At 47.1% G+C, this 21,330-nt stretch overlaps 1 protein-coding gene across 3 annotated transcripts in view; it reads left to right on the forward strand.

Annotated features, from left to right (window-relative positions):
- The first annotated feature begins 2,253 nt into the window (after positions 1-2,253).
- The window catches only part of Elmo2 (engulfment and cell motility 2), a 39,430-nt gene continuing 20,353 nt past the window's right edge, over positions 2,254-21,330 (forward strand). For 2 of the 3 annotated variants that reach the window (XM_076852015.2, XM_076852016.2), the window contains exons 1-7: positions 2,254-2,335; positions 13,599-13,728; positions 14,023-14,063; positions 14,503-14,575; positions 15,395-15,445; positions 18,676-18,857; positions 20,421-20,520. In XM_076852015.2, coding sequence (XP_076708130.1) covers positions 13,651-13,728; positions 14,023-14,063; positions 14,503-14,575; positions 15,395-15,445; positions 18,676-18,857; positions 20,421-20,520 — 525 coding nt within the window. In that variant the 5' untranslated portion in view covers positions 2,254-2,335; positions 13,599-13,650. Of the gene's footprint in view, positions 2,336-13,598; positions 13,729-14,022; positions 14,064-14,502; positions 14,576-15,394; positions 15,446-18,675; positions 18,858-20,420; positions 20,521-21,330 lie in introns of those variants that run through there. The other variant, XM_076852017.2, reaches the window with a different exon arrangement.

The raw sequence follows: 21,330 nt of genomic DNA on the forward strand, positions 1-21,330 counted from the left end.
TTATAAAACTGAAGTGACCCTTAGATTAAGGTGAGGTCCAGGACTGGGGTGAGGCAAGGGAGGCACCCAGGACACAAAATGGAAGGAGTGAAAACAGGGTCCCTCCTCCTCCTTCCAAAATACTCGTGTCTCAAAGAGCAAAGATTATTTCTTTCACATTAAAATATGAAATGAGTGTTGCAGGGCTGCAGGGAGCTTTTGGCCCCAGGTGATCATCTGTGCCGTGACTCTGTCCTCCCCCTGCACATCGACCTCCTCATCGTCCTCCACATCATGTGGTCAGGACTGGGTTCGCCTGGCGAGGAGAAAGGGCAGGGTGGAGGCAGCCCGCTGAGTTCAGAGCCTGGCCCCAGGTTCCCGCATCGCCCCCACCTGCAAGAACTAGTTACCCACCAGACCTTCCCGGCCTCTGCACCTGGGAAACACAACCTGGGTAGCCATGGGGCCCTGGAAGGAGGGGAGAAGGGACTTTGGTGGACAGCTAGCCAGTCCTTGCTCCCATGAAGCCTACTTTCCAGAAGATTCTATTCTGAATAAAGGCTGCTGAGGTAAGTGTTGTGGGGGTTGAGGGGTGTTCGTGGACTGGAGGAAACCAGGAAGGCAGAGAGATGGGGGAATGCCACTGAGAGGCTTAGGGGCCAAGGAAGGCCAGGACATGGCCTGTCATATTTTGAAGTGGCAGGAAGGACATGGGCTGGATCAGGTGGAATGTTCGTGGAAGCTCACAGAACAGGATGGGAGGCAGAGGAAAGTCAGGTTTGAGTCTGGCTTCTGGGCTGACCTCAGATTATCCTTAATCTTGCCAAGCCTTAGATTCCTTCTTTTTAAAATAAGTGTGATAACAACATCATTAATATGATAATGCACTAATAATGAGCAGTAAAGTAATAATAACAATAAGATTGTTGTGAAGCTTCCGCAAACCAATGTCTTTGAAAGGCTTGGGGATCCAGCAAAGTGCTACAGATCAGGTGTGGACGGACCACTGTCCCAAGTCATCCCCTGCTTTATTTAATAAAGTCTCATTGGAACACAGCCGTGTGTGTGTGTGTGTGTGTGTGTGTGTGCGCGTGTGTGTGTGTGCACGCGTGCGTGTCCCCCCACAGCAATTGAGCAGACATGATGGAGACTTGTGGCCACGCGTATGTCGGACCTGGACCTAAAGGGAAGTTTGAAAGTTAGTAATGGCTGAGCCTTGGCCTCCCGAGTATCACTTTATTCACCAGTAAAACAGAGCTAATAAAAATCAACCTCAGTTCCAAGGTGTTTAGAGGATCCAGTGAAACCACGCATTAGGAACTGTTTCACAGACTGTAAAGTGCCATATAAATGGTGGTCATTATTTAGTCCCTTTGCTGAGCATGGGTTTCTGGACAACAAAATGCCTACCTCCCAGGATTGTGAGAGGAAATAAGTGAAGTATAAACTTCGGACTCAAACGGGGAGCGGCTGCGCATCTCTAGCTGTGAATGTTGACCCTCTTTGGCCTCAGTGTCCTCTCCTGTAACAAGGGGATCAGCGCACTCTCCACCCCACGGGATTGCGGTGAGCACTGAGGGACGTGGCAGGAGAGAGTCCTTGGCGAAGTGCCCGGCCTTGTTCCGATTCGCAGGTGCGGTGACGAATGCCACCTCCCACGGATCCCTACCAACAGTACAGCTGAGCTGTACCCCTCTGCCTCTGCTCAGCGCCCACGGTCAGCCCTGGGTGCCGGTATAATTAGCTCCATCTCGGTAGTGAGCCGCGGCTGCTCACTGCCGCTGACACGACTGTCACCTCCCACTCAGTTCTCCAAACCAGTTATCCCCACTGTTGAGAGTGTGTCACGTGCCCACTGGGCACAGAACTGAGTGCCACCAGAAAACAGCTTAGTCCTCATAACCCTTGATGTGTCACAAGGAACCAGAGCCTCTTTCACCATTCTTGGGCTGTGCACAAAAAAAGAAGAAGAAGAAGAAGGAAGGAAAAAAAAAGTTGGTGGGGGGAGTCTACCTCTTGCGTTTGCTCCTCTTGGCGTTTGCTGGGAAATCACGTTCCTCCAGACCAGAGAGCCTGCCAAAGAAAGGCGTCCTGTTTCTTTAAGAGGCCTTGGCTGGGGGGCGGGGACTGTCGGCGTTCCTTCACTCCCGCGCCCGCAGCTAGACCCGCCCCTTATTGAGTGACAGACTAGCAGTCCAATTGAAGGAAGAGAGCTCAGCGTGACTGCAAAACGGAGCAATAGAAGCCCGGGCCGGCTTGCGAGGGGCGGAGTCCCAAGAAGGCGGGGCGGGCGGAGGCAGAAGGACCCGCGGCGGCGGGACCCGGGCGCGGTAGCTGGGCCTAGGTCTGCGCCCTGGTGAGTGAGGGGTGCGCCCCGGGTCCGTGTGCGCGGACTGCCGGGAGGAGCCGGCCGGAGGGACGCAGGGAGGAGAGGCGGGTCCGGAGACGGGGTTCGGGGCTGCGGCCTGCTTCTGCCCCGGGGGCTGAGGGGTTGGAGAGGGCGGGCCTGGGCTGGACCCTGCCGGCTCCTCAGGCCTCTCGGGTCGCGGCCCAGTAGGGCCAGCCGGGCGGGAGGGACAGCTGGCCTCACCGAGGAAGGGTCGCCGGGTTGGAAAGAGGGCGGGCCGGGCGCGGGGAGCTGGGGCTGGGCCGGGCAGCGCTCGGAGGCCGGAGGGTGGGAGCCCGGGGAGGGGGAGGCAGGGGGAGGGGACGCGCGGGGACTGGAAGGCGCCCGGGAGCGTTGGGGCCGGTGGAGCGCTCGGAAGCCCGGGTCTGCTCGGCCTCGCCGCTCCCTGGTGCACCACCCCGCCCCGTCCATCCTGCCGGCTCCCACCCATCCACTCTCCCCTCGGTTTCCCCGCAGTTCAGGCCCCTCTCTTGCCGGACAGTTGCAGTGACCGACGGGTCTGCCCACAGCCCCGGTTCCCGTCGGCCTCGCGTCGGGCCCGGGGGAATTTGTTTCAAAAGGCAGATCAGGTCCGACCCTTGGCTTGAGACGGGCCGCCTTCCCACCCCTCGCAGGGTCAGCACTGGGCCCTCGCCCAGGCCCTGGAGATCTGGCTCCGTCTCTCCCTAGTTCCGTGTCCCAGTACTGTCCCTGCACAGGCCTTTTTTCTGTTCCTTCGGCAGCTCTTGGTGTCCTCTGGGGCTTTCTCTGAGTGTCCCTTCTCCCTGGCCTGGAGTCTAGTAAACTGTTCATCCTCCAAATTTTCCCTCAAGTATCACTTCCCCAGAGGGCGTCCCTGGTCCCTGACTCCCTGAATCAGTGCCCCACTTTGAAAACCCTGTGTTCTCTTTCACAACACTTGCCCAACTGCAGTTTTGCATTTATTTAAGAAAGTATTAATGTCTGTCTGTCCTACCAGATAGTAAGGCCCACAAGGAAGAAGACAATGTTGGGTTTTGCCCTTGGTGCCCTTAAGGCACTCTAGATATTTACTAAAAATGAGTGCAGGGCTTAGATATATTGAAGAAGGGGGTGTGGATTGTGGTCCCTGACGTCTACCTGTGGGAAATGGAAACCAACCTTTGGAATACTTTTTGTGTACCAGGCTGGATGCTGAAGTGATGCTGTCCAATAGAAAAATAATTCTTATTACATGCTTAAAATTTTTTAGTTTCAACATTAAAAAAGAATTTAAAAGAGACAAGTGCGATTAATTTTAATAATAATGTTTTACTTAACCTAATATATTCCAAAATATTAGTATTGCAACATGTGATCCATATTAAATAGTGTTGATGGGATATTTTACTTTTTTGTTCTTGATTTTTAAACTCTAGCATGCATTTTGTGTTTAGGGTAGCCCATCTCACTTTGTAGTGGCCACTTCCCAAGTGTTCCATAGCTAGTGGCTGCTATATTGTGCTGTATAGTGCCAGACACTTTATATACCTCATAGTGTTTTTTTCCCTCCAGAGTATTTTGAGGGAACTATTTGTATCTGCATTTTACTGATTAAAAAAAAGAATGTAGCTCCTAAAAGTTGTTATCTGCCAGGGATCATCGTAGAGTTTGTGAATGGAGGAGCCAGGACCAGGACCTCTGTATTGAGTCTAGTTACTCTTTTTATACCTCGTGCTAGTGCCAAGGAAGTTATGAGGTACAGGAAGTGGGAACCAAACTTCTTAGAAACAATGGCACCAGTATATAGCATACTCTAGCTCGTTCTATACCAAGGTAAGGTATCTGGATGTATTAGCAGCACCTGCCTTGGTGGCTTACAAGTATGTACAGTTGATGCAGTTGAAGAAAAACACCCTGCAAGGCAGTCCTTCTCTAACTCAGTCACCATACCTTGCCCAGCTGCACTAACAGTCCGATCCCGGGAGCTGGGTAGAAAACCTACACCTTGTAGCATTTCAGAGGTGCTGAGAATACTAGGCTTGAGTTTACAGTCTGAGTTCAGTGGTTGCTTATTGAGTATCTACCATGAGGTCAGCACTGTTCCAGGCCAATGGTGACTAGACAGTGAAAGTCGCAGCCTTCATCTTCAAGATGCTTACATTTCTACTTAGAAGGGTGAAGCTGGATCACATCAAATAACTAAATGATGTGCAGCTGGATGTGGTATGGTGAAGAACCAGAATCTGATTTGCTAGAGGCTACAAAGTGGTTGTGTGGCTAAGCTGCATGATGTATTTTTAAGCACAAATTGAATTTGAGCTCTTCTAGTCAGGGCAGTTCCTTATAATTTACTCAATTCCTATATGAAGGCTGTTTGTTGGTTTATCTTCTTACCTGTCTGACTGCTTAAAGCATTTGACTTTAGATCCCCATTAGGCATGCTGCTTTAATTTGACTCACTAGAAGATGTTTTTCCATTACCAATTGTGTGTCAGGCATTGTATTGGCCTCTGCTCTGGAAATGAAATAAAAATAAAAGGTTCTTCAACTAGGAATAATAATAATGATAATAATAATCATAACAACAACATCTACAGATGCCTTGCCTTTTAGACTGATTTTTCTCCCTGATTGCCATCATATACCTTCTCTAATTTTGTCACAATCTGGCAGTGGGTTTGTTTGTTTGCTTGTTTGTTTTTATGCTGGGGAAACATGGTTACAGTTTTTGTTTTTTCTTCAAGTTCACACAGCTAGAATTCTGCTAGATATTATGCTCAATGCTTTATATATGTTATCCTGTTGAATGGTCACACAACTTTGTAAGGTAGGTTTGGTTCTCATTCCCATTTTACAGATAAGGAAGTTGTTAGAACTGAGATCCAAATCCAGGTCTGTTCCATTCCAGAACACAAGCCCCTTAACATTAACCTGCATTGCCTCACAGTTCAAGCATTGGTAGAAACCTCGAAAACATCTAGTCCAGCCCCTACGTGTAGAGCCCATCCAGAGAGGCTTGTATTTATGGCAAAGCTGTGCTGCAGAGGGAAGACTGAACCAGAAGTGGGGGCCTGGGTCTTCTTTTGTCTCTAACTGGTGGTGTGATGTGGCCTTGCCAGTGTCTCTGTCCCTTACTTCCCTCCCTTATAAAATTAGAGGGCTTGGCCTAATTTTATGAGAACAGTGCTGTGTTGTTATGATCACTATTAAAGGAGTTGGACTCACAGCTTGGGATTTCAGTCATAACCCAGGCCTCTTCTCAGCCTACCACCTCCTCTCCCTACTCAGGCTTCATCTCCTTGTGCAACCATGGTAATTTATTGAAGGGAAAAGTTTTTCTCTCTCATTTTTGTTTGTTTATTTGTTTATGGTACTGGGGATTGAACCAGAGGTGTTTTACCACTGAGTTATATCCCCAGACCTTTTTGTTTTATTTTGAGATAGGGTGTTGCTAAGTTGCTAAGTCTGGCCTCAAACTTGTGATTCTCCTGTCTCAGCCTCCACAGTAAATGGGATTACAAGTGTGTACCACTACATTCATCAGGAAACAGGGTTTTTTTGTATGGAGGATTGAACCCAAGGGACACTTACCCTGAGCCACACTCCCAACCACTCCCCCACCCTTAAAAATATTTTATTTTGAGATGGGCCTTGCTAAGTTGCTGAGGCTGGCTTTGAACTCATGATCCTCCTTCCTCAGACTCCTGAGCCACTGGGATTACAGGTGAGTGCCACGGTGCCTGGCAGGAAACGTTTTCTTAAAGTTCACCTGTATTTCTGTCTTGGTTTCTGTTTCCTCTTATTCCCAAAAGTGGAGGCAAGTGGTCTACAAATCCCTTCTAAACTTTCAGTTATTGTAGTTAAGGATTCGGAAAGGCCTAGATAATGGATAACCCTATCAGTAGTGTTCTTATTCTTTTTTAAAGGCAGTTAGGTCTGGGGAGAGCACAGAGGATATTTTGGTATGGAATTCTGTGGACACAGTTGTATGTAGGGTACTGTGTTGAAGGCTCAGGGGACAGTTTAGGGGGGAGTAGATACAGGCTTCAAAGTCTTGCTCTCAGGTTGCTCACCTTCCTGGAGCATGATTTCAATCCTGGGACCCATTAAAATCATCTGGGGAAGTTTTGGGAGATTGTTTTATTTTTGTTTTTGTTTTTGGTATGTACTAGAGTTTGAACCCGAGCTTCCCACATGCTAGGTAAGGGCTCTGTCACTGAGGTACTTCTTGCCATCCGCCCTTTTTTGAGTTTGAGACAGGATCACTTTAAGTTGACCAGGCTGGCCTTGAACTTGCAATCCTATTGCCTTAGCTTCCAAGAAGCTGGGATTACAGGGTGCATCGCTGTGCCTGGCTTACTACTAGTCTAGGGTCTGCTTCCCAGACATTCCAACACTGGGGTGGTGTTGGCAAATTCTGAGTCAGGGGTCTGGGCTAGAGGGGTGCTTCTCATTGGTACTAGCCCCAGAGATGCCCCCGCTGCTGGCATACAGATCCAGTTTTAGTAGCTAGGGAAGATTGCACATAGAGAATCACAGTAATGGGCCCAGTGAAGGGCTGTATGGAGGACTGATGCACAGATGAGGGTGCAGGTAGCTGTCCCTGAGGTAAAAGGGTCAGGAAGCCACAAGGAACAGTGGTACCTGAGCGGGGCCTGAAAGGCTGGGCAATATGTTGCCATCAGAACAAGGCAGAGGGAACTCAGCACTACAAAGGTCCAGCCCAGAAGAACATGGTGTTTGAGGGACAGGTGGCCTGGTGAGATGGACTTGGTGTCTGCAAGGGTGAGTCTGAAAGCTAGTGTCACCCCAAAGCTGTGGTGAAACTGGAGTAAATTGGATGCTGTCCTGAGCCTCAGCACTATTCTCTAAGCTTGGGAGTGTTACAGGAACTTCTGCAGGAGGAGAGGAGCCGTGGGGGCTCTTAGGGTAGGAGTTGGGGGAGAAGCCACACAGTATTTGGTTCACACAACCTTCTCTCCACATTTTTCTCTGTGCAGGTCAATGGTTTTTAACCATATCAGGTGAGTCCTGAGTTCACATGTCAATACAAAGGAGACCCTCAGCTGCCTGTGGTGTGGCGGTTCTTCCCTGGATTTTTAGCAGTGGTGTCAGGACCTGGTCTCTGACCTGGAATCCCCCTCTGCACCTCAGCACATTGTGCTCATGCAGTGTGTGGACTAAGGGAAGTTGAGTCATGTCTCCGATGAGAAGATTGCAGAGGGGAAGCCTCTACTGAGATTGTGTTCTTGATTAGAAAATAGGGTGTGACCTCCAGTTGCCTTCCTGGTGAAGTTGTATTCTGTTGCAGGAAACATAAACCAAACTTACCCATGCCTCCCCCACTGAATCACAAGCCAAAGAACAGAACAAAAAGCACTCATCATCCTTACCCTTAAGGGAGTGGGGGAGGGAGAGGAGCTGGAAGCCTTCTGGCATTCTTCATCCAGAATTCCTTCTCCCGGGAGGAGATCATCTTTCACTTCCTCCCCAAAGATGGGCTCTCCAACCTTCTGGCAGTTCCAGTTCTATGAAGCAGTCACTGTAGGGGTGATTGATAAAGCCCCTGGGACCTTTTGTAATGGTGCTGATTTTATAAGCTCACTTTCCAGAAGCTGCTTAGGGATGGCTCCACTGGAGACACTGCTGTTCTTATTGTCTGTCTCCCCAACTTTGTTGAAAAGCAGAGCTTCATCCTCATACCTCACAGTAGACTCATCTTCAGCTCAGCCTCTTGTTTTGTGGTCTTTTTAACTTTCCAAGTCATCTTTATTTATGTAATGCTTTAAAGGGGAGGGGGTGGGGAGGGAACTGGGGATACAGCTTAGTGATTGAGGGCTTGCCTGACATTTGAGTCCCTGGGTTGAATCCCTAGCACAAAACAAATAAATAAATAAAGAGGGTGGGAGGGAGAAGAGCTGTGAAATCCTGGCCATTTGCTATTGAACTACAGTCCTGCTGAGTGGTGGAATGAGAGGCTATTTATAATCCTGAGAATTTTGCAATGTTATTGAATTGTTTCGACCTAATTTCCACTTCCTTTATAAAATGAAAATGAAAAGAGTAAGCAAGCACGTGCTCGAAGGATTTCCTACAAGGAAACCCTTTATCCTAGGAATATTTTAATTATCTGAGAAATATTACTCTATTCTCATACCTCCTAAGGTTTCCATGGAGAGAAAAGCAGAAGATATTTCCCTCTTTGTTTTAACAAAGTCAGGGGTGCTAAGACTGATTCTCAAGTAAAATTTGTTCTAATGTTAGAAAACAAAAAACAAAATTATAAACATGGAAATACTATGTGGTTGTGTTATAAGGTGTGGGCCTTCTGCAAAACTGAAGCAGCTGCAAAGGTCCCCTTCACTTGTATACTTAAAATCATGCCAGAAAGACTTCAGACACGTCTCTCGGACTAATAGGCATGAGTTTATTAGAAGGGATAGGAAAGGGGAAAAGGGGACGCTCTCAGAGGAGAGGGGTGACATGCCTGTCCTGCCCTCCTCTTTTATTGGGGGTCCCAGGGAAGTTTCCAGAAAGTTCTACCCAGGTTTACCTCTTGATTTTTGATTGACAGCAGGATGCCATCAGGCTTTCAAGACCCTGCTGTGCATGACAACTCTAGATCACTTTGGCCCATGCTGATCAGTTCTGATTGGAACCTGTTCTTACAGATTTTTTGGTTAATGGGAATTATCTTTAAATCCCTGAGTTCTGGAATCTGGTTTGTGTAAGGATCACAAAAGTCTCCCCTTCACGATAACCTGTATTCTTTTTACCTGGCATTTGGGGCCTGCATTTCTCCTGCAGATTATTTGCAAAGAAAATGTAACATATCCTGTTAACTTAAACCAGACAGGGCTGCAGGTAAATTGTTTTTTTAAAAACTGCATGTGGGGTTCAGCACAGTGGACCCACTTTACAGAATTATTCCCTTTACCTCATGCTCCCATCACTCACCTCTGTCTGTTCCCTGCCAGCTGGAAGGCAGTGGGACACAGAGGTACAAGAGTAGAACTACTCGAACATTTCCTGCCATTCTTTCCCTTGGGAAGCAGATCTGGTTCCTAGGAGCCATTGTGTTTGTGCACCTTCACTGTTCCCCAGGTGCCATGCTAGTTCATGAGACCACCCAGCTATACCTGACATGGAGGAGGAGCTAGGGAACGGGAGAGCTATGTGGGTGTCTTGTTGAGTGTGACAGGGCTGTTCGCAGAAGCAGGGACAGAGGCCCCTATCCTATTTAGCTTTGCTGAGAAAGGTAGAGAAAGCTAAGGATGTTAAAAAGAGAAGGTACCGGGCTGGGGATGTGGCTCAAGCGGTAGCGCGCTCGCCTGGCATGCGTGCGGCCAGGGTTCGATCCTCAGCACCACATACAAACAAAGATGTTGTGTCCGCTGATAACTAAAAAAAAAAATAAATATTAAAAAAAAAAAGAGAGAGAAGGTGCCATCTGAGCTGGACTTTGAAGCTTGGCTAGGGGCATCTCTGGTGGTCAGTGAAGGAAGAAAATGTGCAGAGGTACAGAAGAGAACATGGCCTGCCTGTAGAAATCGCAGGTGGTCCAGGGAGAAGGCTGACTAGATTGCAGACTGAACACTGCATGAAGTAATGTTTTTAGGCCATCAAGGACCTTTCTGCTACAACAGAGAACCCTTATTATACAGGTCTCTTAGCGTCATTGTGCTTTAACTTTAGATACACAAACCAGAAGTCTCTACAGAGTACCTGCTGCGGATTAGGTACAAAGCTATCTGCTTTCACATGACTTTCCAAAAACACCAGACCACCCGAGATCAGATTCTGGCTGTGCCACTTAACTAACTATGTGACCCTCAAAATGCTACTTCACTTTTCTGTCTGTATGGTGGGGATAACAACACACCATACAGGGTGCATCATGGATTAAGTGAATCAGTATATGTACAGCCCTTAGAGCAGTGCCGAGCATTGTGTAATTGTTACCTAGCTAGTATCATCATCAAAGGAAGTACTACTGTGTAGAGGGAAGAGAACTGTGGTGTCAAGACCTAACCTTGAGACCCAGTTCTTTTGTAATGGACTGTTTGGTTTCTTTGGAGGAGGGCATGAAAGGAGATACATTGACAAGGAATTTCTCAACCCCTCTGAACTTTGTTTGCCTCACCTGTAAAATAGGAATGTTTTTCAGGGTTCTTGTGAGATCCAGTATAAAATGCTATAACATGAGTACTTCAAAGTCACCATATAACTGATCTGTTTGCAACAAGCCAGACTTATCTAAGTGGGTTTTGCTCTCATCAGTTTAGTGTTAATTAGATGCGTACTCAGTGTCATTATCTTATGCTAGTGATGTTGCTCTATTTTCTTACCTCCACTTCAGAATTCTTCAGAGCTTGGGGTCAGTCTTGGTCTTTGGCTTTTTAGTTGTGGCAAACAGAAACAGACTAGCTTAATTTAAGGAGTTGTGATGATAGAATGTCAGGAATATCAGGTAGCCCAAGCATAGGAAGTACAGCCATGGAATCTGGAAAGTCACTAGCCAGGGTTTTTTCCAACTCTTTAGTCCCAGCAGCTGTGGCAGGGCTAGGGATAGTGTCGTGCAGCCCAGGTAGGCTGCCTGGGGTTTCTGGGAGAATGGGAGCTTGTTAATATCTTTTGGGTAATCTGGATTGTTGCAGATCTCTGACTTAACATGGGTGTGAGTTTTCAGAATTGCTAAGAACCATTCAGTGCTAGCTTTAACAAATGATGAGACATCCCAGGGAATGTCATGTGGGACCAAGGAGAAAGTATATCTATAAAGTACTGAGCTTTAGCTTCTTTTTCTCCAAAGATAGAATTCAGAAAGGAGTTTTTAAAAATATGCAGTTTCTTAAATTAGGAGTTTCACTTTTATTTTTCTTTTTTTGGTTAAGGACTTTACAATGGTATCTTCATTTGGATTTTTTAAGTTCTGCTTTACAATCATGAACTTAGACTCCGGAGCACTTGAGACATGCTTTAGTTCTACTCTAGAGAACTACAGTTCTGCTGCTGCAGAAGAAAATGGAGACTTGGGTAAAGGGACCTGAACGCAGTGTGAGGGAACTAGGATTAGGTCCCAAGTCCTGGGGCTGTAAATCCCGTTGCTTTCCTCAGCGGAGAGTCATCCCAGCCTAGTGCTCTCTATTCCTACCCTGTCTACTTATTTTTAAAAGAAGAAACCAAACTAAACAACAAATGGTCTAAAAAGCCGTGCTGTACAAGGCATGTGTGAGGTACAGAAACAGGCACCACTCCTCTATGGTGATGGAAACCAGGAAGAGGTGGCCTTTGAAAGGACAAGAAGGAGGTTCCAGAGTATTTTGGGGGGTAATGAAATGTCCAGTATCTTATTGGAGGTAGTTGTAGAGAGGTCTGTATTTTTGTGTTTCTACTATGTATATGTGTACACACATACACAAACACACACACACACATATTCTTAAGCATGTGACATTTTATTGTATGTAAATGTATCTCAGTTTTTAGAAATGACCTCACTACTGTGTAGTCCTGCCACCCAGTTACAGCAGACGGACAGTAAGCATAGGAGCCCACCTTCAGCGCCCAGTGTCCCAGCACCACACCTAGCGTGAGAACTTCCTGCCTTGCCCTGGCTTTGGAGCAGAGCCTTTCAGCTGGAAGTTACACTAATGAGTCAGTTTGTTTTCAGAGGCACATAAATCCACACGAAAAGTTCTGCGTGGAGCTGCAGAAATTGTGGAAGCTTTGGGGGCCATCAGGTCAGCCCATTTCAAAACCTTTAGCCTTGATTCACAGTGAACAGGAATTCAGGCCTGCTGAGGGGAGGAGGAAGAGCCCTGGCCAAGTCAGCTCCCAAGTTCTGTCTCTCCTTCGCCACTTACTAACTGGGCGTTCTTGGCTGAACTGAACTCTGAGCTTTTCTTTCATCATCTTCAAATGGGGATAATAGCCCTATTCTGCCTACTGCGTGGGCTACGGGGAACACTCAACAAAATAAATGAAAGCGTTCTGAAAACCACTTATTTGACATGGCCAAGTCTTGGAAATGCTGATATGACATCTGGCTTCTGAAATAGCCCACCCTGATCAGGAAATGGTGGTGGAAGCCTCCATCTTTCTGAAGCCTGTAGGTGTGTAGGGAATGGGGTTTTACCCCTTTTCACCAGGGAGATTTGTAGGTGCCAGGCTGTGAGAACCATCATCTGTTTGGGCTGAAAAATTGATAGCACACATGAATAACAGCTTAGCAACATCTATGCTGCATGTACCAGGAGAGGCGGGTGGTTCCCATTAGTGAGGCATGAAATGCGGGTGAGTGGCTCAACCTTGAGATGCAGAAAGGTCTTTTTCATTAAGAGAGTGGCCTCTCCTGAATCTGTAGGCAGGCAGTGTAAATATACATTGAAATAATCCATCAGCCAAGGCTTCCCTTCGTCAGACCTTGGAGAGAGATTCTAGCTACTGCTTAGAATACCACTAAGCGATCAGAGTTGCCTAGGATACCAGTCACATGGGCCCATCTCCCAGACTTGCTCAAAATGATTTATTTTCCTTTATTTTAGAGAGAAGTGGGGGAGGGGGGTCAGAGGTACTTCCAAAGCTTTGTCCTCCCATAGAAGGGCCTTTGTGTGAAAGCATCCTTCCCGCTTCCCTGCGCCTAAGCCCTCAGCAGCCCTTGCCCTTGGCAGTAGGGACTAAAATAGCATTTCCTGTCCCAGTTCTCTTCCCCATTTTCTGAACTCTGCATCATCCTACGCAGAGGAGGTGCTACATTGTGTCCTTTGAGGGGGATGGAGTGGCAGTAAGTAGTGGCAATAAGTAGGAAGGAGACCAGAGAGTGTGTGGTTGGGCCCTCCTGAACTGGGATCTTTCTAGGATGCTGCTGAACAGAAGTAGCCTGGCTTCTTCAGCCAACCGCTCGACCAAGAGGAGCCTGTCTGTTCTGGTCTGTCTTGGAGCATGTGCTTTTCTATCCCGAGGTCCCAAGACAGGAATTTGTGGAAAATTTGCTCTTCTACCACTGAATCCTCTTGACCCTTCAACTGAAGTGTCACATTGGCAGATATTGCTACTGGCTGAACCGTAGGTGGTAAATAGGTTTGTCCCAGTTCTTTTGCTGATTTAATCTGAAGAGACAAAGGCCCAAGGAGAGCTTTGGTATGATCTAGAAAAATTCAAACCAAATAGTTCCATATGTGACTTCAAACAGTATCTCCAAAATAGATAACAAGAATGAAAATGAAGGCATACTCTGACTTTTTCCTTCTTCCCTGTTCTTTCTCCCCAGGCAGCCGTGTCTGTGTGTGTGTGTCTTAGAGAAGTAGGGCCCACTGGGAACGATGCCACCACCATCTGACATCGTCAAAGTGGCCATCGAGTGGCCAGGTGCTAATGCCCAGCTCCTTGAAATTGACCAGGTATGCTCCAGAAATGAGATGCAGCGCTGCAAGTAAAGGGATCTGGGGGTGTGTGGCAGAGGGTGTCTTTAGGCCTAAAGGGTAAGGACGGCAACAGAAAGACTGAGCTTTCTGCCTGGCTCCACAAGGAAGGTGGGTCACAGTTTGGAAGAGGCTTTCTCCTCAACAAAAGCTGTCAGGAAATTATTTCCGCGCCCCAACCGGGCCTGCTTGGCAGCTCCTCTCAGAGCCTGGCACAATTAGCACATGATTGCTGGTAAAGGATCTCTCTCTCTCTCTCTCTTTTTCTTTCAGAAACGGCCCCTAGCATCCATCATTAAGGAGGTTTGTGATGGGTAAGTTAAAACTTCTTGTTCTGGGTAAAGTCTAAAGAGCACCAAGTCTAAAGGGACTTTGCAGGGTATCCAGTTGGCAGTCCCTTGTGTGGGCTCTTGTGGGCTGTTGTCTTACCAAGAAAGAGTGCTTGATGAAGCTTCCTTGAGGCTGCTGTGAATCTTCATTTGCTCTCCCAAGTGCAGGAGTGTTCCATGGAGGTCCTGGAAGGGTCTAAGGCCCACCCTCAGCAGTGTGCACTTCCTTTTGTGATACTACCCTTTACCAAAGGCGGAGGAGGTTATTTTTCAACCTCTCAACCTAAAGCTTTGTTTTAATTCCACTGTGGTCCAAACAAGACACCTAATCCCTTAAGCAACTCTATTGAAAGTTATTTATTTGCAGCTTCTGGATAGGCCCAAAGGAATGACCAAGTAAGATACGCCGTTTTCTTTTGTGTAGGTGGTCGTTGCCAAACCCGGAGTACTACACCCTGCGATATGCAGATGGTCCCCAGCTCTACATCACAGAACAGGTTAGTACAGGAGGACTGAAGCAGTGCAGGTCTTAACATCCAGGTAGCTCCATTTCTTGGGTAAAGCGTTATTCCCTGGGCAAAAGAGACAGCGCCGGTCCTGCTCTCCTCCAGTGACTGGGAAAAAGTGAATTTGACTTCTGAGAGCCCAGGGTGCTTGAAGAGGCTCTCAGAAGGAACAAGCAAGAGGAGAGAGCCTGGCTGAAAAGCATCAGTGTCAGTTAAAGTCATCCCTCAGTATCCACAAGGGATTGGTTCTAGGACCTCAGGGATATCGAAACCTTTGGATGCTCAGAAGGCACCGTATTTGCATATGACTAGGCAATCCCCTCATGCTTTTTTTTTTTTTTTTTTTTCCAATAAGGGATCCAAACCAGGGATGCTTTGCCACTGAACCATATGCTCAGCCCTTTTTACTTTTTATTTTAAGATTGGGTCTCACTAAGTTGCTCAAGCTGGCCTCAAATTTGTGATCCTTCTTCATCAGCTTCCCAAGGAGCTGGAATTATAGACACATGCCACCATGCCTGGCCGTACCACTCATACTTGAAATCATCTGTAGATGACTTATAATACTTAACACAAAGGCAATACTGTGAATAGGTGTTATACTATGCTGTTTAAAAAATAATGACAAGGAAAAAAATCCCACTGTTCAGAATTTCTATTGTTCCAATTATCCATGGATGTGGAACCTGTGGGAAGGAGAACTGACTAGACTTTAAAGATGACCAGAAGTTCCTGTTGGTTCTGGTTGCTTATGCTATTTTGATATAGTATCTTCATTGTTTTTTGTCTTGTTTTTTCTTTGCTTTCCAGACTCGCAGTGACATTAAGAATGGGACAATCTTACAATTGGCTATATCTCCGGTAAGTATTCTTCCCTCTTTAAGAGTTTATTAATTTAACAGTCATGAGCACCACAGGCCAGACTGACCTAGAACCTAGGACTGTGGCAATTAAAAGTAGATCTTTGCTCTCACAGCCTCCTGACAGCAAACAAACAAATAGGATGTACCTCTCCCAAGGGTCTCAGGAGGGAGTTGCTAAGGGAGCTGTGGGAACTCAGAGAGGGACCACCTTCTCAGCCTGAGGGTTTCCAGAAAGCCTTCCCAGAGAACGGGACACAGCTGAGATGCTAATGGATAAGCTAGAATTACCAGAGAAAGAAGAAAATGAAAGTTTCCAAGCAGAGAAGTCAGGATGTCAGAGTACAGAGGTGTGTTTGGGAAGGTGACTGAAGGCCTGTGGCATTCACTGGGAAGCCAGGTACTGAAGCTCTTGCATGTCCTGCCCACGGTCCACTAGAAAGAAGTGGTGACACTGGAGGATTTTAGGATGGAAGGTACATTCTACTTAGATTTAAATTTTAGAGGGACGACTTTCGTGACAGTGTGGAAGATGGACTAAAGAAGGAAGGCTGGTGGGAGGATGAGCAGCTCAGAGCTGGTAAGGAGCGTTAGCATCCCAGTGAGGCCATTGGTCATGAAGGGACCTGAGAAATACTCACGAGACAACCCTGATGGCTATGGTGAAGAACTGGATATAGATGGCAAAGGGAGAATCCAAGATGACCCCTGACTTCTGCAAGAGCATCCCTTAAAGGTAACTAAAAAAGCCACCGGAAGAGAAGAAAGAAAACCTGGAGCGTGAAGTGACTCAGGAGCTGAAGGCAGGGGAGAGAGTCAGGATGGGGGAAGGTGTGGTTTACAGTTTGTAATAAGCAGAGAGGGAAGGTACACTGAGAACAGACCTGGGAGGTCAAGCGCACATAAGATCTTCATGAAACTGTTCCTGCCAGGTTTGCTGGCATACACCTATAATCCCAGCAACTCAGGAGGTAGAGGCAGGAGGATCACAAGTTCAAGACCAGCCTCATTAACTCAGCAAGGCCTTAAGCAATTTAGCAAGATCCTGTCTCAAAACGAAAAATAAAAGGACAGTGATTAAGCACTCCTGGGTTTTTCAATACCGAGTTTAAAAAAAGAAGTGAGAAACAGTTCTGCTGGGAAGCGCTGGTGGCCAGATTAGTGGACTGAATAAAAGGTAAGAAGGTTAAGACCTGGAGTCACCGCTGCATTAAAAGGCTTGGTTTTAAAAGGAAGTAGCTGGAGAAGGCAGTAACTCAAGGAGGATGTGGAGTCAAAAAGACGTGCTTTTCAAAAAACAGGTAAAAAGTTAATATGTTTCAGAAATCATAGTTTGACAAAGATCTAGTGGAAGGTCTCTCTCCTACTTTGGACCCCATATACCTAGTTCTCCACCTTTCTGACCCTTTGAGGCTGTTGATTTCCTTTGCAGTTTTTTGTGTCCTTGAGATGGTGTTAAGGTGGGAGAGAGGAAGATTGAAGGTGCAGGAAGGAAGGGTAATTAACAGAACAGGACCTTCCTACATCAGGACACTGAGGACCTAAAACCCAGTTGGAGGAAACCACCCTGAGTGCCAGTCCCACGAAAAAGACCTCCCAGGAGTGCAGCTTTGGTCACATTTGTAGAAGGGCTGCCAGGAAATTAAGGGTGTGATGGAGCCTGTTTTCACGGTGAGGGAGAGCCTCGTCCACCTGAGAGGAGGTGGGTGTGTGAAGGGAGACCACCGAACACTGAATGCCTGTATTTTGATAATGGCATGTATGTCATGTTATTTAATCCTAATAGCAATGAGTTTGGCCTATTTTGCAGACAGGGACATGAGGACTTAGATTGAATAACTTGCCACTTGTCACACAGCTAAAAAATAGTCCCAGCTGGCTCTTTCCCTTGTGACTCTGGGCCGGTTTTTTCACCGTCGTGTTTTTCTGCCTTCTCTCCTGAGCTCTTCTCAGCTTAAGAACTTCATTCTCCCCTCCTAAACTCTGCTAATTGAACATGACAGTTTGGGAGTTACTTTTCTGGAAGTACCAAAGCAGTTTACAGACCTCTCGCATGGAGTAGTTGACTTTCCCAGAAGCTCATCTCTCTGGAGCAGGAGCCCAGAAATGCTGTCTCTGGAGGAAAATTGACATTTGGGTTGGAAGTTTCTAAGTGTGATGCAGACCAGTGCTCTTCAAATTGCTCTATCCTGTGACCTTTTCTTGTGGAGCGCATTCTCTCTACCGTAGGATTTGGAGGATTTGTGTGTCACTGAGAGCGCTATGCTGCTCTGGGCCTTCTTCAACAGTACGAGAGGAGAGACAAGGGGAGGGAGAGGGGCTTGACTGTAGCTGGTCGCCGAACGGGCTTCAGTCACTTGCTTAACAGTGTGAGGGAAAGGACTGGGGGCGTATTGGCTCTCCCAGCAGAGAAGGTTAGATTTTAAAAATATAGAATGATGAGGTGAGACTGTGAACTTGTTAAGTCGAGCACAAGGAAAGAGGGGTGAGCTCACAGAGAAGAGGGATTGAACTGTGGCTGGTGGCAAGAAGGCAGGTCCCACTAGGAAAAGTTGGTGTGGTGGAGGGAGTGGTGTCTTCACTGGCATTATTTTCCAAAGCTGTTTTGAAGTTGTTGGTATCCGACTCCTTGGATTCTTTGTTTTCCTAGGACTGTTACTGTGGGGAATGATCATATGGCCCTTGAGGCAAAGTTTTTTAAGAAAAAATATCAGACTCATCACATTTTAGGATTAAAAGAGACCTTAAAGATCATCAGATCAGTTCACCACCCAGTGTGTGAGTTCCTTCTATAGCATATCTGACAGATGGTCGTCCAGGTTCTCATCGATTGCTTCCAGTGACAGGGAGTTAGTTCCTCCGAGAAACCTCTTCTGCTGTTTGACAACATTAATTAACAGAAAACTCCTATTAAACCAGTGTCTGTTTCTCTTGCATCTTGCCACAGTAAGTAGATCTCCCAGATCTCTCTGTATTTCCTTGGTAGGGCTGTTTTTGTTTAAAAATCCATAGACCAAGGTGGTACAGAAAAGGCACAGATAACTGCAGATTGGTCTCGGCTTGCTGCATGCTGGAACTCCCTGGCAGATCCTGTGAACATATATTCAGCAGTGTGAAAAACTAACTCTGCTGGGGGTTCAGATGTCTACAGAAAAGCCCCTGTGAGCTCTCCACAGAGCACTCACCTGCCACAAGGAGCAGATGGCATGTATTTTGTCCCTGGTCCCCTAGTCCCGGGCTGCACGCCAGCTGATGGAGAGGACCCAGTCATCCAGCATGGAGACCCGGCTAGATGCCATGAAGGAACTGGCCAAGCTCTCCGCTGACGTGACTTTTGCCACCGAGTTCATCAACATGGACGGCATTGTTGTGCTGACGAGGCTCGTGGAAAGTGGAACCAAGCTCTTGTCTCAGTGAGTATTACCACTGTCATCTTCCAAGGGATTTCAAAGGCTTTACCACACGGCAGGGCCTCCCGTTCTCATTTCACTGAGTGAGGTAAGAGTTTACCACCACCTCTGCACACAGAGCAGTGTGCCGGACACTAGAGTCCACACGGAGAGGGCTGAGTCACCGTTGTGATCCTACATCTCAGACCTGGCTGTGCTCTCACAAATTAAGTAACAGTACAAAACGGTACTATGCCAAGGGACTGTCAAAACAGGGACCACAGAAGCCAAGAAGGAAGAGGTCTGCCCATGACAGACCTGCTAATGTATGGGACATGCTTGGCTTGATGAGGGGTAGTGATCAGACCAGACTGCCCCTTGTCTCCCAGGATGGACGACTGTTTTAACAGCCCTCTGCCTGCCTCCCTCCTTCTCCAGTCACCTCCCACCCTGTCCCCATGTGAGAACGCAAGCACACCACCTTCCTCCATGTCTGCCACAGCTTTCCCCTACCATTAGCCATCTCCTGCCACAGTTTCCTAGGGAGCAGGAGATCCAGAACTCCGCCTCACCACGAGATCTTTACAGTCCTCCAGAGTTAGGCAGATGTGGTGGGGAGCCATGCCTGTGATCAGCAGTGAAGGACAGGTGCTTGGGTTTCCAGCTAAGCCTGCGGAGCCTGAGCTGGCATACAGGGAGTCAGAAATCTCTCAGGCGATGGATCAGCTTCTGAAATTCCTTGTCAAACTGAGAGACTAATCATAGGTATTTGTTGTAAGTCTACATTTTCCAGCTGCATTAGAGTCCTAAAGCCTTCGGCTGCCGTAAGCACTGACGCAGGAGTTCTGCAGCCTCCTGAGAGTAGAGGGTAGACCAGCCTTAATTTCCACCTCTTCAAAATGGGGATAACGCCCGCCTTCCGGTAGCAGTCTGAGGAGTATTACGGTTAATGTGTCTGAACATGCCTGGTAAACGGGAAGATGGTTTGCTAACTAGAGATCGCTGTACAGGTGCATGGGGGATTAAATGTGTAAGGAGAGACAAAAGAAAGAACAGTTGAGTCCTTACTCTGTACCAGCACTACTGTAACGCTCTGTGTACAGCATCCGCTGCCTTCACCACAACCCTGGGAGCCTAACTCAGTTTTACAGAGGACAGAGTTGAACTTTGAGAAAATAAAATGTCCATGTTAGTAAATTGTTAAGCAGGCACTGAACCCACGTCCAGGCCTTGGGCTCTTTCTCTTGCACCCTGCTGCCTTTTGGCCTGAAGGTTAACATGGGACATAAGATCTGATGTCTTTTTTTGTTTTGGGAAATAGATGAGTGATTCTGTGTCCCTGAGACGAAGCAACACAGAGAAGGCAAGCCCAGTCACCCAGCTACACTTTCTCCCCTGACGATAGAGACCTGGGCTGACTGCTCCACATCTGGCTGGGTGTGCATGCAGGCAGTTACAGCTCCTTCAGCTGATTTTCCCTGGGGTGTTTACATTGAAATCTGTCCCTTTTGTGCCTGCCTTCACACTTGTGTTCCGGATCTGAATCTTTGTATTATTTTGTGTGTGTGTGTGTTGCACATGTCTCAGCTACAGTGAGATGCTGGCATTCACCCTGACTGCCTTCTTAGAGCTCATGGACCATGGCATTGTCTCCTGGGACATGGTTTCAATCACCTTTATTAAGCAGGTGAGGCCTCCAAAATCCTGTCTCTCTCTTCTCCCTCAGTTGCCAGTTATCCTCTGGGCTTAAGGGGAGATACAGACAGTACAGCCTCTACACTATGGTGAGGATAAGCTTTGTATTCCCTGGGGCCAGATTTTTTCATCATCAAGCTCTGATCTTTTTTTGACTCCTCATAAATTCACACCATGTTCCTCAAATTACAGTGGGTTCCAACCTGATGAGCCCTTTGTAAGTTGAAAATATTATAAAGCCAAAATGCGCTTAATATGCTGAATCTGCTGAACATCAGTACACTGTAAAGATTTAGTTATTTACCTAATGATCATGTGACTGACTGGAAGCTGTGGCAACTTGCTTCCATTGCCTGGTGCTATGAGAGAGAGAGTACTGTCATTGCTAGTCCAGGGAAAGATCAAAGTTTACTTCTTTTGAATGCATATCACTTTTGCACCATTGAAAAATTGAAAAATCATACTTTGAATCATTGTAAGTCAAGGGCTGTGTATTCTCAGGGCCTGTGTTGAAAAGGGAGCCAGCATCTCAGAACTGAATATGGTCCAAGTAGAATTGGTTGTCATTGAGACTCAGAATAAACCAACCAGTTTACTGGTGCTGTCCGAGTGTTCTTACCCTCTCCCTCTTGGTTCTCCCTTCTCTTTGAAAAAGAAAATGTGCATTTCATTTGCAAATTTGCCTTCTATTTACAAATCTGCAAGCTAGCCTGTTTGGATTGTCAGATTGAAGACTGTGGATAGAAGGGGGGTACTTCCAGTTTTACCCTCCTTTCTTCTACCAGAGGGGTCAGTGTCAATT

Source organism: Callospermophilus lateralis, chromosome 3 (genome assembly GCF_048772815.1).
Source record: "Callospermophilus lateralis isolate mCalLat2 chromosome 3, mCalLat2.hap1, whole genome shotgun sequence".
NCBI lineage: Eukaryota > Metazoa > Chordata > Mammalia > Rodentia > Sciuridae > Callospermophilus > Callospermophilus lateralis.